Source organism: Rhinoraja longicauda, chromosome 18 (genome assembly GCF_053455715.1).
Source record: "Rhinoraja longicauda isolate Sanriku21f chromosome 18, sRhiLon1.1, whole genome shotgun sequence".
NCBI classification, from domain to species: Eukaryota; Metazoa; Chordata; class Chondrichthyes; order Rajiformes; family Arhynchobatidae; genus Rhinoraja; species Rhinoraja longicauda.
Genome location: NC_135970.1, coordinates 27404382 through 27423160, shown reverse-complemented (window position 1 = coordinate 27423160; position 18779 = coordinate 27404382). Strand labels below are relative to the sequence as shown.

General features: G+C 39.2%; 1 protein-coding gene across 2 annotated transcripts in view; it reads right to left on the bottom strand.

Moving 5' to 3' along the window:
- The window catches only part of sbf2 (SET binding factor 2), a 291683-nt gene that overhangs the window by 54443 nt on the left and 218461 nt on the right, over positions 1-18779 (bottom strand). For both annotated transcript variants that reach the window (XM_078415378.1, XM_078415380.1), the window contains exons 21-26: positions 18046-18119; positions 10893-11088; positions 9136-9263; positions 8825-9000; positions 6739-6887; positions 3719-3917 (exon numbers count right to left, since the gene is read on the bottom strand). In XM_078415378.1, the coding sequence (XP_078271504.1) occupies positions 3719-3917; positions 6739-6887; positions 8825-9000; positions 9136-9263; positions 10893-11088; positions 18046-18119 (922 nt within the window). The remainder of the gene's footprint in view (positions 1-3718; positions 3918-6738; positions 6888-8824; positions 9001-9135; positions 9264-10892; positions 11089-18045; positions 18120-18779) is intronic.

Genomic DNA, 18779 nt, shown 5'->3' with positions numbered 1-18779 from the left:
GTCTACCCTATCTATGCTTCTCATAATTTTGCATTCTTCAATCAAGTCTCCTCTCAACATCCGACATTCCAGAGAAAACAATCCACGTTTATCCAACTTCTCCCTGTAGCTGAAACCCTCTAATCCAGGCAGCATTTTGGTAAACCGCCTCTGCACCCTCTCCAAAGCTTCCACATCCTTCCTGTAAAGGGGCGAACAGAACCGCAGGCAATACTCCAAATGCAACCTAACCAAAGTCCTTGAGAGCTGCATCATAACTTCCTGACTTATATTCAATGACCCTAGCAATGAAGGTAAGCATACCGTATGCCTTCTTTACCACCCTATCGACTTGTGCTGCCTTTAGTGAGTAACCAATGTTGTTCCTTTGTTTAATAAGGGCAATCGGGATAATCCCACAAGTTGTGGGCCAGTGGTCGGGAAGCTATTGGAGAGGTTTCTTAGGCATAACAAATATACACATTTGAAAAAGCATGGGCTTCATAGAGCCAGCCAGAATGGCTTTGATTGGGGCAGCTTATGTATTAAGACAGTGTTTGAGTTTTTTGAGGTGGTGACAATGATAATTGATGAGGGCAAGAAAGCCCATCAACGTCTGCACTTCCTTCAAAGATTGAAGAGATTTAGTATGTGAAATAATACTTTCTTGATCTTCCACAGGTATATATGGTAGAGAACATATTGGCTGGTTGCATCATGGCCCTGTTCGACAACTCGAGTACTCAGGAACAAAAGAGATCAGAAAAAGTGGTGAACACTGCCCAGTCCATCACTGGTACTGACCTCCCCACCATCGAAGGGATCTATAGGAGCCAGCATCATCACAGACCCACACCACCCTAATCATGCTCTCATTTCACTCCTACCTTTGGGAAGATATAGGAGTATGAAACCAGTGACCACCTGGTTGAAGAATAGCTTCTTCCAAACAACTATCAGGCTCTTATCATATCATATATATACAGCCGGAAACAGGCCTTTTCGGCCCTCCAAGTCCGTGCCGCCCAGTGATCCCCGCACATTAACACTATCCTACACCCACTAGGGACAATTTTTTTTTTTTTATTTAAAAAAAATTTTTTTTTTTTACATTTACCCAGCCAATTAACCTACATACCTGTACGTCTTTGGAGTGTGGGAGGAAACCGAAGATCTCGGAGAAAACCCACGCAGGTCACGGGGAGAACGTATAAACTCCTTACAGTGCAGCACCCGTAGTCAGGATCGAACCTGAGTCTCCGGCGCTGCATTCGCTGTAAAGCAGCAACTCTACCGCTGTGCTACCGTGCCGCCCTACACGGCATAACTCTGAAGAAGGGTCCCGACCCAAACAGGCACATATAGTGCCCTCCATAGTGTTTGGGACAAAGACCCATTATTTATTTATTTGCTTCTGTACACAATTTGAGATTTGTATTAGAAAAAAATCACATGTGGTTAAAGTGCACATTGTCAGATTTTAATAAAGGCCATTTTTATACATTTTGGTTTCACCATGTAGAAATTACACTAGTGTTTATATATAGTCCCTCCATTTTAGGGCACCATAATGTTTGGGATATAGCAATGTAATGTAAATGAAAGTAGTCATGTTTAGTATTTTGTTTCATATCCTTTGCATGCAATGACTGCTTGAAGTCTACGATTCTTGGACATCACCAGTTGCTGGGTGTTTTCTCTGGTGATGCTTTGCCAGGCCTGTATTGCAGCCTGTGAAGCCATGTGTCCTAAACATTATGGTGCCCTGAAATGGGGAGACTTAGTATAAACACAGCTGTAATTTCTACATGGTGAAACCAAAATATATAATACCCTTTAATAAAATCTGACAATGCACACTTTAACCCCATGTGATTTTTTCTCATTACAAATCTCAAATTGTGGAGTACAGAGGCAAATAAATAAATGATTAGTTTTTGTCCCAAACATTATGGAGGGCACTGTAACCTATTTCTCCAGAGATGCTGCCTGACCCACCAAGTTATACCAGAAATTTGGTCTTTTTTGTAAACCAGCATCTTCAGGTCCTTGTATCTCCACTAACCTCTGAACTATGGACTGCCTTTAGTTGCACTAAGGACTTTGGGCTCTTTTGTATGAGTATTGGGCTTATTAATTTATTGAATTTCTGTATATTATATAGCATCGGAGTGTATTATGTTACCAACCTGTAATGCTGCTGCAAGTAAGGATTTCATTGTTACATTGTCTGTACATGTGAAAATTATTGACTCTCAACGTCTAAATTAGACAGTATTAGCCATGAGAGATTGGACAAACTTGGATTGTTTTCTCTTGCGCAAAATCCGAGGGAAAACCTGATGGAAGTTTAGAAAATTATGAAGATAGGAAAGATAATTAGAAAGACACAGAATGCTGGAGTAACTCAATGGTACAGGTAGCATATTTGGAGAGGAATGGGTGACGTTTGGGGTCAAGACCCTTCTTCAGACTTCAGTATCCCCCATTCCTTCTCTCCAGAGATGCTGCCTGTCCCGCTGAGTTACTCCAGCATTTTGCGTCTATCTTCGGTTTAAACTAGCATCTTCAGTTCCTTCATACACAAAGATAATTAGAGTTCTCTTCCCAGATATCAAATACTAAAGGGCATGACTAAGGTGAGGTAGGGAAAATTTATAGGAGATATGAAAGGCAAGTTTTTTGGTTATCAAGAGAGTATTAGGTGCCTAGAATGCGTGGCCTAGAGACCAGGTAGAAGCAGATAAAATAGTGATGTTTGAGAGGCATTTAGATTGGCACATGAACATGCAGGGAATGGAGGGTGATGGTCATCCTTAATACTCCTCTGGAATTTGGTTTTTGTCCACATTTGGATCATGATCATGAGCAGTCTTAGTGAAACAAACTGATGTGACATGGATCATGGGTAGGCAGATGCGTTTAATTTAATTTAGCATTATCATCAGCACAGACAAAAAACATAGAAAGGTACAGCACAGAAACAGGCCCGTCGTACAGATGTCTGTATAAACAGGATGCCAAGCTATAATGTATTAGAAATGAACTGCAGATATATAGTATATTCATTAGAAATAAGGAATGAAAAATTATTTAAAAATTGTAAAGTAATGGCAATTACCTCAAAACTAACATTCAAGCTTGCTGGAGGTGGCATTTCAATTGTGGTGAATAACAGGTTCAGCACTTCTAGTATCACTTTGCCTTTTTCCAGGCATGATTCGGGCGCATAAATTAATAGCACAAGAAAACTTTCACAGAAAAACTATGAGCAATGCGCGAGATGTGTTGAGCGTTATCAAAATCAGAGGGGATGTGAGAGAGTGAAAGAGAGGGGGAGAGCACATAGGAGCATCCATGCGAACAGCTGATTAGCTTGCGGAAACAGCCGCATGTGATGGCAGTACTACACCACTACCGTAATGTAGATTTTCACACAACTGGGAAATTCAGCAGTGGACTTGGAGAAATGTTTACATAAGTGTGAGTTTAATTAAATTGTATATTGCGCAAGGTGGTGTGTGTCTGTACTCTGCAAATGATTCCTTTCGTATCAATTATTAATTGATCTAACCTTAGATCATAAAGTAGCTTTCATAAATTGCACATATGCATATTTTAAAGTCAAATAAATGTCAAGTTTCCCACTGAAACATCATTGTCAGTTCACCAGAATGCTTATATAACATGACCAACCTACTTACTTCTAACTGGAAAGGAGAGTCCTTAATATACCAACCTTCTGCATAGTAAATACATCCTATTGGCAGCAGTTATCCTGAAGTGTTCTGTCTTTGAACGAGATGAGCCTGCACCAATAGTTCCAAGACCGAGTCGCTGGTAATCCCGAAAACATGCTCGCTCCACTAATTGTTCCATGGTTGACTTTTCTGAAGCCTTCAAAGTGCTGCTTGTGGGAAGCTCACCATCATCTGATGCTGTGAGGTGAGATAATACAAGGGATATTAACAACTGAATAGTTGATCACAATATATTTAGGACAGACTTCTCAATATTTTATTCAGGCAGCCTTATAGACCATGATGCATTAAACCCGGTTCTTAAACATCTGCAGGTATCCTTCTCATTTCAAATTTGGTTGCATAAAATTAGAATAAAAATTACAAATTAATACTGCCTACTCCCTTTTCAAGCTTTCTTCTCTCTCCCCCTACAATCAGTCTGAAAAAGGGTCTCGACCCAAAACGTCACCTGTCCATGTTCTCCAGGGATGCTGCCTGACCTGCTGAGTTACTCCAGCACTTTATGTCCTATTGTGTATTAACCAGCATCTGGGAAGGAGGGAGGTGGAGGAGGGAGGGAGGGAGGGAGGGGGAGGGGGAGGAGGAGGGGATGGGGAGGGGGAAGAGGGTGCTGCACCAATGCAGGAAAGGTTTGGGTCCAACGTGTCCACTTGGTCTAGTATCTATATACTAAAACTCTCGATTGTTTGTTCCTGAACTACAGCCAAAACAGTACACGATAGCGCAACAATTTTAGGCCCACCTTACTCACCATCGTCCCTTTGGTGCTAATGGAAGAGGTTCCATTGAAATCTGTGTTATATTTTTAAAGTTATTCACATTTTAAAGTTTAAATCTATCTTCTAGGGAGGGAGGGGGGAGGGAGTGAGGGAGGTGGATGGAAGGAGGGGGGGAGGAGGGAGGATAACGGGGCTTGAGGGGGATGGAGTGGGTGGGGAGGGGAATGGGGGGAGGAAAAGGGGGGAGGAGGAGGGGAAGGAGGGGAGGGAAAGGCGGGGAGGGGAAGGGGAGTCGGGGGAGGGGAGGGGGGAGGGAGAGGGAAGAGGGGGAGGAGAGGGTGCTGCACCAATGCAGGAGGGGCTTGGGCCCAACGGGTCCACTTGGTCTAGTATATATTATATTACTAAAACTCTCAGTTTGTTTGTGTGTATATGTTTGTGTGTACCATGCCCTCTACACAGCCAAAACAGTACAGGACAGCGTGACAATTTTAGACCCACCCTACTCACCATTCCCCTGTGGTGTGAATAAACCCACTTTGTTACTTTAAAAAAACAATTTACCAAATAAACTTTAATAAATATGCTCCTCCCCCCCGGGGAGGACCAGCGGGAGGACCGGTGCCCGTCCCAGCGTGCCCCGCGCCTGACCTTCCTCCCATGGTGCAGCATGCCGCAGAGGCGGCGGTAGAGGGTCCAACAAGATTGCCGTCACTGCTACTCCCCGCCGATCGCAGCAGGAGAAATGGGGCCGAGGCCAGTGCGTTCTCACTGTCCACTCTCGCCCACCCACAGCCCCGGGAGACATTCCCCGCCCGGCAACGGGTCCATGCCGTCGCCAGCGTTCCCCGCCGCCGCACATGGCAGCCGAGCTGCAGGAGATGCTTCCTAGGGCACTCCCCAGCCAGCAATGGCTCCAAGGTTGGGCCGAGGGAGGAGGGAGGGGAGGAGAGGGGAGGGGGGAGCGGGAAGGAGAGGGGGGAGGGGGAGAGGGGAGGGAGGGGGTCGGGGGAGGGAGAAGGATTGAAGGGGATGGGGGAGTGGGTGGGAGGGGAGAGGGGAGGGAGGGGATGGGGGAGGGGTGAAGGGGAGGACGGGGTGCTGCACCAATGCAGGAGAGGTTTGGACCTAACTGGTCCACTTGGTCTAGTAACCACTAAATCAGGTTAAATTTGATGGAATTAATGTTTTCAAGCATATGAAATGCTCTACTTTGGGAATTGAGGAACAGCATATCTGTATTAAAGCTACTAGATCAGGAAGTTGGTTTTGGCTTGCAGAACAATGAAGGCTTCCAATGCACAGTTAAATGCTATCTTATAATATTTGTGGTTAAATATTTAACTTGATTTGTTCTCTGGCATTGTACAAAATGCTCTTTTCAACCCAGAAAGCAAAAATACGTTCCAAAGGCTAGTAGTTTAGAAGGATTAAAACTAGTTTGTTATCGCATTATTCTCAGAGATTCATTCTGTTCTGAATTTGACTCCACCAGGTTGGATTGTCACTCATCAGTAAATGATTGATACGAACCATGTTCCATTAAAACTTGCCAACAGACTTCAGAAATTTGGTGCTGCAGTTTACTATGTTAGCAACATATCTTGGTGCAAAACTCATTACAGATCCATGACATTGTACAGGAAAGGAAACGATGCATTTTCTTAATCAAGAATTTTTAATCTGCTGAAGTGTCTAAATCAGGAAGTGCATTGAAATGTAATACAAAATCATAAATAAAGCATAAATTAAAAGTGAATAAAAGATGGGTTTGAGATAGATAAGAGAGAAAAATAAATTTAAAAAATCCCACCAATTATTAAATATTGAAGAATGAGACAATACACTATTAAAAGTTAGTGACCAGTGCCTAAGAAGTTGTATGGCAGTGATACATTATTTGCATGAAGCCAAACTATGCCAAAATATCAACCTCCTACTCTGTCATTGATGCAAAGTAATTATGTTCTTAACTATACATGCTTTTCTTGCAAAACCACTACAACAATGAAAATGAAGATAATGATAAAAGATCAGACTTGTCGATTATTAACATCCACCTTGAAATTGGAGTATTACAGGTCCCATTCCAGCATACTGGACATGTGGCCTAGGATTGCAATGGAAATGTCTCAAAACCAATTTCTATTATATTGCTATTAAGTTGTCCACATCCTGGTTACTTCCAGTGACAAAAATAGCACAGGGTGTTCCTGCACTTGGGTGCAAAATCAAAAATTATTCATTATTTTTTTTCTAATTAAAGCTCACTTTACCTGAAACATCGTCTTCTTCATTCCAGCCTGATCGATTGCCTCTTTCATCGATTGTCAAAACAACTGGCTTCTTTTTCACTGTAGACTGACGGCCTATGGTCATTTTCCCAGCTTTCTTCGCACTTCTTACAATGTTTTTGGAAAGTGTGCTAGAAATAAATAAATGAATTCCGACAGTGTCAATAAATCTAATGTAAAAAACAGATTCCCCCCCCCCCCCAGTTTTGGAGCAACATGATTTTATCATTGATGTTTGGGAGACCAAGATGGAATTTTTCAAAGTAGGAAATGGTTCATTTTAGGAAACTTTGATAAGTAACATTATCTGATTTTGGATCATGTAAACTGCAATAAAAACCACAATGCAGACTTTTTACATTAATGTGGAAAAGGCAATTGATGATTAAGATCAAGCATTTTTTGACCTAAGTACCACATACCTCAAACAAATTGTTTTTAAAAATAAACATACAAAAGATGTATGGTAGAGCTGCCTTCTCATAGCGCTAGACCCAGGTTCAATTCTGACCTAGGATGCTGTCTGGGTGGAGTTTGAATGTTCTCCCTGTGACCGCATAGGTTTCTTCCCTTGTCATTAAGATGTGTGGGTTTGTAGGCTAATTGCCTGCTGTAAAATTGCTCCTAATGTGTAAGGAGACAGTGGGATAATATAGAACTAGTGTGAACCGGTGGTCGATGGTGGGAGGTGGACTCCTGTACTCCATACAGTATCTCTAAACTAAATTAAACTACACCAAAGGCATGCGACAGCAGTGTAGCCACTTTTATCCCTTTAAGATGGATGCCCGTTACAAGCTTTTCTTTGATATCTTACAGTTTTGTACAATGTGGCAGGGGATTGGGAATATGAAAGCACAGCAGTTATATTATTGGGTTTAAATTGAGCTGAGGTTCAAATAAGGAGAAAAAACTCAATTGAGATTCACTCATTTCCTTTAGGAATGAACATAGACAATCCTTGCCCCATTCTGTTAATCGTGATACCACACCACATTCTGGTGCTTAACTCAACCCCCCTGAGAAAAGGCCTGACAAGCCACCGAGATCAAGAGTGCACACAGGTTTGAAGAAAATTGGTTTTAGATTATCCATCTATTTCCTTTTCTCATATCCTTCGTAGTATTTCTAATTTACAAAGTCAAGTGGCCATAATTCATAAAACTAGAATGACTACAAAATACAAAATATGCTAATTTTAGTCAGTTATCAAATTGTCAACGTTCTGGATTGGATGCTAAAAACGGCAAGGGATCGCATGCTCCATTAAAAAATAAATCCTCTTACACTTTTCAGAATTATCAAACCAGATTAAAGTAAAGGATTTAATAGCTTACAACACTTTAACAAATTCTCAGATCTGAATGAAAGAACGACTCCGTTTGATATTGCTAGTTAATTAATGCACTTGCTGTAAACATTAACAGTTTCGCTAGCTACTCCATATCTGTTTTTGATTATCTCCCCTTTTTTTCTGTTTATTCCCTGTGTTTTCTAGGTTTCTGCAAACTTGCTTATCTTCTCTTCATTTAAAAACTAATGCAAGGAAACATATTTCCCCCCTTCTTCTGGGTAAAAACTGAATTCATTCAAAACTGATGACTTTCACCCAAAATGTTGTAGATTGAACTGCATCCTGACACTTGACAATGCATTTGCGTGTTATAAATCATATCATAATTAATTTTGAAGAAATATTAAAAATTTCCCAGTCATTTAGCCCCTTTCATTAAAATGCTTTTTGTAAAGGATACACACAGCTGAAAGAACTTTGGCAAGACTTAATTGAAAGATACTATCAACTATATTGCACAGATTATTTTTTTTTAGCTTACCATGACAGTAATTTCCTATTTTTTTCAATTTTGATTTGTGCAAATTATTCCAACCAGCACTGTAACATAACAGTGCGAGGATTGGATGAACAAAGTGACTATGTCTTTACTATTACTTTTATTTTAACCAATCTTAATCATAACAATTAAAGCTATATTAAAGATATATTATGATCAGCAATATCTTTAAAGTTGTTATAACCAAGTGGTCTCATCCACTTTCTTACACTTACCGGAACGAAGTATTTTTTTCCTTCTGCTTTGGCAAAATTATCTGTGGTGCATTCTGACCTGCGGCAAAGGCAAAAGTGGTGAAAATAGACTGTGGGTACCGAAACCTCACCATGTGCTTCTTGAAGATCTCCACCATCTCAGAGTTCACTTCTTCATCAAATGCCACTTTAATTATCTGTAATAGCAAATAAGAAAAGTTAGTTAGTTGCAATGACACTAGACCATCCAAATAAGTAAGACACAAAATGGACTACTTGTCAAAAAATATAATGTTAAATTGTCTGAAACAAAATCTGTGAATAAAGTATACCTGAAAGGTTGATGAACGGATCTGTAGTCCCTCTTGCATATTTTGTTGGAGCTGGATTTGTATGCTGATCTTTTTCTCCTTTGTCATTGATGCAATGGGAAAACTCCGAACTATAGTTTGTTCACCAACTATACAAAACACATAACCAAAGTCCCTATTAACATCAGCACAGTACACATATTTTCATTATCCCCTCAAATAAAAGATAAACATCAGAACTAATAATACTCTCCTATATCTTTACATTCATTTTAAGAGGCTTTATCCCAGATGCTACAAATACAATAACCAACCTATGTTCTGGTAGCCAATGTCACGCAGAATCACAATGAAATTTAGCACTCTTTGTGAAAGGCTTTCTAAAACTGAAGTCAAAATTTTTATTTCAGAGAAAAAGAAATTTCAAGCATTAACTTTTAAAATTTATGCTTGATTTAATGTTATATTTATACATTCGACATTATACGAATATCACTATTAGCAGAGGAAATGCTTCCATCTAAAAGCCTCTAAAATGCCACTATCATCCCTATTTCCACTATCACTGCAGGCAGTGCGTACCAGGCACCCACCATTCTATGCGCATAAGTCCTTTAAACTTTAGTCCTTTCATCTTAAAGCTATGACCTCTGGACCTTGACATTTCCACCCTGGAAAAAAGATTCTATCCATCTACCTTTTCTATGCTTCTCAATTTTATATACTTTCATCAGGTCTCCCCTAAATCTCCAAATGTTTGCAGACAAAACAATGCATTTGCCCAAACTTATAATTAGTATAATCCCATTAGAGTGATTGCGCCTTTTTTATTTTTGAGCTGTACTCATATTGCCAGTGAACAAACCCTCCAGTAGTCCTCTGGGTGCTGCTGTGACATTCCCCCTGATTAGTAAAGCAACTCCGACTCTTTTACTTCCCTCTCCATCACATCTGACGCTGGAATGTCGAGTTGCCAGTCCTTTCCCTCTCGCAACCAAATCTCTATAAGGCCACAATATATCTTAGTTCCAAGCACTGATCCAGGCTCTAAGTTCATCCACTTTACCTACGATACTCCTTGCGCTGAAATAAACACACTTCAGTCTATCAGTTTCACGTTATTCTTTAACCTCTCATTGCCTGTCTTTCCTTTCAAACTTATTGGTCATAACATCTCCATTACCATCAGTCCTTCCATTTGCTGCCCTTCTGCTCTGGTTTCAACCAGAAGCCAGCAAGTATGGATCTTTGCGAATTTAAATTTTGTATGTGATACAAAACCTTTAATTAGTCATTTTACAATGTAGCAGTAAACCATGATTTTTAACTGAATAAGTTCATATTTTTGTATGACACAAATGTGAGGTAGAAATATGATGGAATTGATGTAAAAGTGGGGGGGATGCAAGAAAACAACTTTACATATAACCAGAGCTTTTTTTTGTGACACTATGGCGTATCAGCACCTCGAAAATGTAAAAAATTAGATTGATGTTCAACAGTTTGTCAAACTGTTGTGTGTACCAGCACCTTTTTGTCTGCAAAAAGAGCACTGCACATAACATTATATTAAATTGAATGCACATCGCGAAAGCATTGTTCTGTTTCTCAAATTTTAACATATAAATATCAACGCATGTCAGACACTAGAATTGGTGAAAATTTGCCGACTGTTTTATGAACTTATCCTTGTTGGTTAAAAGCATTACATCATAAATACTTAATAAATTACATGATTAGCTCTTAATGCTGTAAATGTAAAGTCTTTAAAACCGTACCCAAGGGATCATGTGGTGTGCCTTTGAAAATAATTCTGTATGTGGTTAGAAATAATGCCCCCTCTGCAGGCAGGATGTGTGGTCCACCCAGTGGTCCTCCTGATGCTTCCTCTCGACCATCTGTGTCCAGAACAACACGCAGCCCCTCACCAACAAACTCTTCACCAGGTAATAAAGCTGGCCGCAAAATCTTGGGCTGTAAAAATCGTGGGAAAACTAAATTGCAACATATATAAATAACACACTTCAAAGAGACCATATCCCTTCTGTTGATTAATACAAAGATAATAGAAATATTTGATCCTGGTTAGCAATGTAGCTTGTTTTGTTAAATGCATTTGGTTGCAATTAAGAGTTTTCTGCATCTCAAATGAATTTATTTTTATACTCAAGGCACAAATTTGAAGATAAAATAATAAAAACAATTTAACCCCAAAAAATTGCACTCCAAGACAAACCAACAATAAAGATATGCTCTTCTTAACGAATGTTGGAAATATTCATCCTTTTATCTAGGAAGTTTAATACAAGTTGTAGTGGTACCTACTTAGCAGTCCTTGGCTGTAGGTCTTCAGTGCCAGGTCGATTCGTCAATTCTGCCACAGAGTACTGTACACAGGAGCTGAGAATCCCATAGTCTTCTACAGAACCTGGTCTGGTTACCCAGCTGTAATCATTTTAAGGTCTGGGAAATAGCTGGTGACCAATTCCAAGCATTTCATATATCCTTTTTAATGTCCTATTCAGATACGAATCGGTAACCAAACCATTTGAAGTTTCTCCGCATTTTATTGTAAATTTAAATTGTGCTTCATGATTACAAGTATCAATAATTAAGTACAAGCTACTTAATTATTTTTTATTAATTATTTTAAAGATTTGTTTGATCAAAAGAGAACCAATTTATCTCATTATTTATTCCATACAATTGTTCATCTCAAGGGATCTACTTTTTAAACAATTTATTTTGATTTAATGCTCAAATTTTCACAACTCTGTGACCTACTTTTAGCTTTATTCGTAATCCTGGGTTTAGCTTCCTCATATTATTTTTATCACTCTCTGATAGTCTAGCATCTTATGGCATTTCTTCGTTCACCAGGTTTTTTCACAAAGTGATTCACGTTTGCATTCCAGTGTTTTCTCATATTCATTATCAAGAGAATTGTTTTCTCCAGTCTACCCAGGAAATGCATCTACATTATTTTCATCAGACATTATTGGTTTTAATATCAAAATGATATCTTTAATAACTGCACAACAAGAATGAACGTGCAGATCCACAAAATACCTACTTAGTGCATATCCAAATGGGACTCAAATGAAATTAGGATCATGCTAAGCTGAGTCTGGACTAAATTATATCTGTCCAATGATCCAAATGCATTAATTTATGAAGCGTTTCACCTTTTATGGAATGGCAGGCAGTGACTAGTGGGGTACCGCAAGGCTCAGTGCTGGGACCCCAGTTATTTACAATATATATTAATGATTTGGACGAGGGAATTGAATGCAATATCTCTAAGTTTGCGGATGACACGAAGCTGGGTGGCAATGTTAGCAGCGAGGAGGATGCTAGGAGGCTGCAGAGTGACTTGGATAGATTAGGAGAGTGGGCAAATGCATGGCAGATGCAATATAATGTGGATAAATTAAATGTGAGGTTATCCGCTTTGGCGGCAAGAACAGGAAAGCAGAGTATTACCTGAATGGTGGCCAACTAGGAAAAGGGGAGATGACCTGGGTGTCATGGTGCACCAGTCATTGAAAGCAAGCGTGCAGGTGCAGCAGGCAGTGAAGAAAGCAAATGGTATGTTAGCATTCATAGCAAGAGGATTTGAGTATAGGAGCAGGGAGGTTCTGCTGCAGTTGAACAGGGAGTTGGTGAGACCGCACCTGGAGTATTGTGTACGGTTTTGGTCTCCTAATCTGAGGAAAGACATTCTAGCCTTAGAGGGAGTACAGAGAAGGTTCACCAGATTGATCCCTGGGGTGGCAGGACTTTCATATGAAGAAAGACTGGATAGGCTAGGCTTATACTCGCTGGAATTTAGAAGACTGAGGGGGGATCTTATTGAAACATATAAAATTCTTAAGGGGTTGGAGAGGCTAGATGCGGGAAGATTGTTCCCGATGTTGGGGAAGTCCAGAACCAGGGGTCACAGCTTAAGGATAAGGGGGAAGTCTTTTAGGACCGAGATGAGAAAACATTTCTTCACACAGAGAGTGGTGAGTCTGTGGAATTCTCTGCCACAGAAGGTAGTTGAGGCCAGTTCATTGGCTATATTTAAGAGGGAGTTAGATGTGGCCCTTGTGACTAAAGGGATCAGGGGGTATGGAGAGAAGGCAGGTACAGGTTACTGAGCTGGATGATCAGCCATGATCATATTGAATGGCGGTGCAGGCTCGAAGGGCCGAATGGCCTACTCCTGCACCTATTTTCTATGTTTCTATGTTTAGTCCAAACCTATTTTTTCTATGAGGTTTAATTCTTCCATGAAATTGTAAAATTAGGTCAAGTTTCTAACATTCAAACTTGTACACCTATTATAGTGCAATGGTTAATTTTAATAGGCTTACATACTCAGCAATATGGCACTTGGTTGAAGATATTATTAGTTTCCACATCATTCTCCATCATTTTGTGAATTGTCATAACATACGTTACAACCTCCTATATATGCATAAGTAAATCCTGGTGATCATCCATGATACTTGCATCATTATATTGCAAGTTTGAAAACAGACTTTCATCCAAGACATAAATAGAATTCTTAAGTGGATGAAGATCTCTCTGGTCTGTAGCTTCTCGACATTAACAATTGCACATCCTCACACTGGATCCTATAATGTTCATAAATACGATTTTCAATTACTTCTGATAGTAACACCGAATTTGTTAACCAAGTGGCTGAATGAAGATGTTTTACAATGTTGTTTGAAATTCAATTTGACTGTCATCATTCAATGACTCGTGTTTTCAGCACAAGTTGTCAATGACTCATAACTCTCATTCAACATGTCAACAATTGCTTTTTGTTTTGCATATGTGTGCACTCAATTTCACTGCCTGAGATGTACTTTTTGCCTCGCTTTATTGAGATGTCATCCATAATTACTTTGGTATCTTTGTGCAACTGGGGCAAAAGTTTCTTGAAAATATTATTATCCGGAACATGACTATTTTTTCAACCTTCTGTTGATCATAATAGTTTTAGTTCCATTTACAATAAATTTACAAATCATAGAAATCCAGTCTTTCTGTACAGAATTACGTTCTGAAGAAATTCTACATGGTTTCCCCTCAGCTTCCTATTAAATCTTTCACCTCACACCTTAAACCCATGTACTGTGGTTCCTGATTCCCCCGTTCTGGATAAAAGATTCTGTGAATTTACCCCATCTATTCCCCTCATGGGCTTATACATCTCTATAAGATCACCCCTTATTCTCATGTGCTCGAAGGAATATAGTTCTACTCTGCCCAACCTCTCCCTATAGCTCAGGCCCTCAAGTTCTGGCAAATTCCTTGTCATTGTTGGGAATGCTGTGACAGATGGCATTTAGTTGAGTTTATTGTCAGGTGTACTGAGTGAGGTACAATGAAAAGCTGACAAAAGGGACTGAATGGTCTCACATATCATAAGAAAATATTAAATAAATATGAAAAACCTTGTCAAATAAACGGAATTTCTGCACCATTTTACCACACTACTTTTTAGAAGATAAATTCCAGTAGCATTTCTTGAATGGAAATGTTTTTAGTGGTTCATAATCTGTGCATATCCTGCCAAATTTGAGGAAGGATATTCTTGCTATTGAGGGCGTGCAGCGTAGGTTCACTAGGTTAATTCCCGGAATGGCGGGACTGTCGTATGTTGAAAGGCTGGAGCAATTAGGCTTGTATACACTGGAATTTAGAAGGATGAGGGGGGATCTTATTGAAACATATAAGATAATTAGGGGATTGGACACATTAGAGGCAGGAAACATGTTCCCAATGTTGGGGGAAGTCCAGAACAAGGGGCCACAGTTTAAGAATAAGGGGTAGGCCATTTAGAACGGAGATGAGGAAGAACTTTTTCAGTCAGAGAGTGGTGAAGGTGTGGAATTCTCTGCCTCAGAAGGCAGTGGAGGCCAGTTCGTTGGATGCTTTCAAGAGAGAGCTGGATAGAGCTCTTAAGGATAGCGGAGTGAGAGGTATGGGGAGAAGGCAGGAACGGGGTACTGATTGAGAGTGATCAGCCATGATCGCATTGAATGGCGGTGCTGGCTCGAAGGGCTGAATGGCCTACTCCTGCACCTATTGTCTATTGTCTATTGTCATATTCTGCACACTTTTCATGAGCGGCAATTACCAGTAGCTATTTTAAAGAAGCAGGCCTGAAAAAGCAGTTTTTTACATTGCAAAAAATCAAATCAACCTGGCAAAAAATTAATGCCTTAAAATTGTTAGCATCCTTTCCTTCTTGGAGTATTGTTTTAAAGCGGTGTAATTCATCAGCATGGAGGAAACCCGAATATGAGAGTTTCAAAGTTAAAATTCAAACACAGCATGAAGTCCTATTCTCAAGACTTATTCCTTTCTTCAATTCACCCATTTTACTGAAATTTAGCAAAAATTCGAATCTTGTAGATTTAAAGTAAGCTTTCTTTTTTCGATTTCTTTGTTTATTTTTTACGCTAATTTCAGCCACTTCATTATTTTCATAATGACTCACTTAAACATTTCTTCACAATCTCTGATTATTCATGAGATTTCTATTTCCTACAATTCTGTTTGAAATCTGCTGGATTTTTTTGCTTAAAAGGATAAAGTATACTGCCATTTTAAGTAAAGCCATTTAACAGAATGTTGCTACACTGAGGGGATATAAAAGACCAAGAAAATAGTGGAGCCAAGTCAACTTTCAATGCCAAAAAAACTTAAGCATGTTATAAAAATGCCTAGAAAACATTTTGTTTGAAGAGAAAAATAAGGCATGAGGTGATGCAATAAATGATTTTGATGAAAGTTCTGTTAATGTGTCATCGAAACAAAATTCAAAATATTTTTCCACAAATTTGATTTTTGTTTCAGAAGTTCATAATTCAAATAACTATTTTTTAACATTACCTCTTTTCTATAAATTGTTTGTTGTTCACAGCCAACATTTTCAATAGTAATGATATTGAAAATATGGGAATTTTTGGGAGACTGCGTTTGCGATTCCAAGGGAGCATATCTTTTAAAATGCTCAGAAAATTATAAGATAGAGGCATAGAGTGATACAGTGTGGAAACAGGCCCTTCGGCCCAACTTGCCCACATCAGCCAACAATGTCCCAGCTCCATTAGTCCCACTTGCCTGCACTTAGTTCATATCCCTCCAAACCTGTCCTATCCATGTACCTGTCTAACTGTTTCTTAAACGATGGGATAGTCCCAGCCTCAACTACCTCCTCTGGCAGCTTGTTCAATACACCCACCACCCTTTGTATGAAAAGGTTACCCCTCAGATTTCTATTAAATCTTTTCCCCTTCACCTTGAACATATGTCCTCTGGTCCTCGATTCCCCTTCTCTGGGCAAGAGATTCTATGCATCTACCCGAACTATTCCTCTCATGATTCTGTACACTTCTATAAGATCCACCCTCATCCTCCTGTGCTCCATGGAATAGAGACCCAGCCTACTCAACCTCTCCCTATAGCTCACACCCTCAAGTCTTGGCAACATCCTCGTAAATCTTTTCTGAACCCTTTCAAGCTTGACAACATCTTTCCTATAACATGATGCCCAGAATTGAACAAAATATTCTAAATGCGGTCTCACCAACATCTTATACAACAGCAACATGACCTCCCAACTTCTATACTCAATATGCTGACTAATGAAAGCCAAAGTGCCAAAAGCCTTTTTGACCACCTTATCTACCTGCGACTCGACCTTCAAGGAACCATGCACCTGCACTCCTAGATCCCTGTGCTCTACAACACGATCCAGAGGCCTATCATTCAATGTGTAGGTCCTGCCCTTGTTCGACGTCCCAAAATGCAACACCTCACACTTCCCTGTATTAAATTCCATCAATCATTCCTCCGCACACCTGGCCAATTGATCCAGATCCTGCTACAATCTTTCATAACCATCTTCATCATCTGCAAAACCATTCACTTTTGTATCATCAGCAAACTTGCTAATCTTGCCCTGTATGTTCTCATCCAAATCATTGATGACAAACAGTAACGGACCCAGCACCGAACCCTGAGGCACACCACTCGTCACAGGCCTTCAGTCCGAGAAGCAACCTTCCACCATCACTCTCTGCTTCCTTCCATGGAACCAATTTATCCATTCAGCTATCTCTCCTTGGATCCCATGCGATCTAACCTTCCAAAGCAGCCTACCATGCGGAACCTTGTCAAATGCCTTATTGAAATCCATGTACACAACATCTGCAGCTCTGCATCTCTGTTGCTTTCCTGATTATGCATAAATATTTAGAGTATGAATTTATAAAAGTAGTGCATGCGAGGTGAAAATTTTAACATTAAACAAGTTTAATATTAAAGATTGCTTTAAAAAGTATTCAAAGGTACAAAGAATAAAATAATTTTAGACTGAAACAATTTCTATGATAGGCAATATCCGATCATGGAATAGTGGATTTAATATGATCTCCAACAAATAAAATCAGTATTTCCACTAGTCTAATATTTGGACCATGTTTGGAAAAAAATTGCAGTCCAACAGACTAACTATTGTGATACCAGATGTTTATCACTAGGTGGTGCTGCATAGATTAATTACAAATGTGGATTACCCTTGAGCCCTATTTATTTGCACCAATCTGAAAGGAAAGAAGAAAGCAAAGAATAAGGAGGTTTAAGAAGCACAGAATGAAAATAAATCTATCACTATAACATAAAAATAAAAAAAGAGCAAGTAAAGAGAACAAGCTGAAATATAAAAATTGTAACGAAGAAAGCTACAGAAAATCAAAAGTCGGTGAATTATAAAGCAAAGGAAACTGTATTCACGTGAAGTGTTATAATCAATTAATCTCAGCCCAAATCATCCTGGACCTGGATCTGATTTAAGTAATCTTATTTTCTTTTTAGTCCAAGTTCCATTTAAGTGTGCAGTGCAGGGATAATATGTTATTTATTTACCTTTTGTATTGGTGGAAGCCTCCTGCTTTCCCGATGAACAGCCTCAAGTGTTTCAATGTGCATTGCCACAATTCCTTAAATAAATTGTAAAACCATGGTGAGTTAAACTGCTTGTTCAACTAAAATTGTTAAATGTATTTATGATTTGGGAAAATTAATTATAAAATATAACTCATTCTGAAACACAGCTCCTTATTGAATATGTATACCTCCTTTTACTGGGACAATTCATTTTGAAATTTAGAACATTAGCGTAGAAAAAAAATTGAGGTTAGAAAAATGGCATGTGAAGCAGATTATTAAATCTATTATTAAAATGTGATCACCGTGATAGTTTGTTGAAGAAAAATTAAACGTTGCTATTCTGCTGTCCTCTTGCTTATGTCTAGTTTGTACTTATGGAATAAATAAAAGGAGCAGATGAAAAAAAATCTATTTAGCTCCTTCTTTCCCCATACCATTGTTCCTAGCTGCCACATTTCCTTTTCCAGAATGGTCTCAGGAATAGAATTATCAAATTAATTCTGTAGTTTCTTTATCTGACATGGCTTCAAGTGACTCTGACAGTTTTTTTATTTCTCTCAGACATTCAGAGGGTATGTTATAGGCATCCAGATACTTGGCATGGAACTGATACTTCCACAACACAGAAAAGCAAATAAATAAATTTAAAAACAGACAAAAGCAGAAAAACAAGGAAAACCTGCAGGAGTGTGATCATGAACAGTGTTACA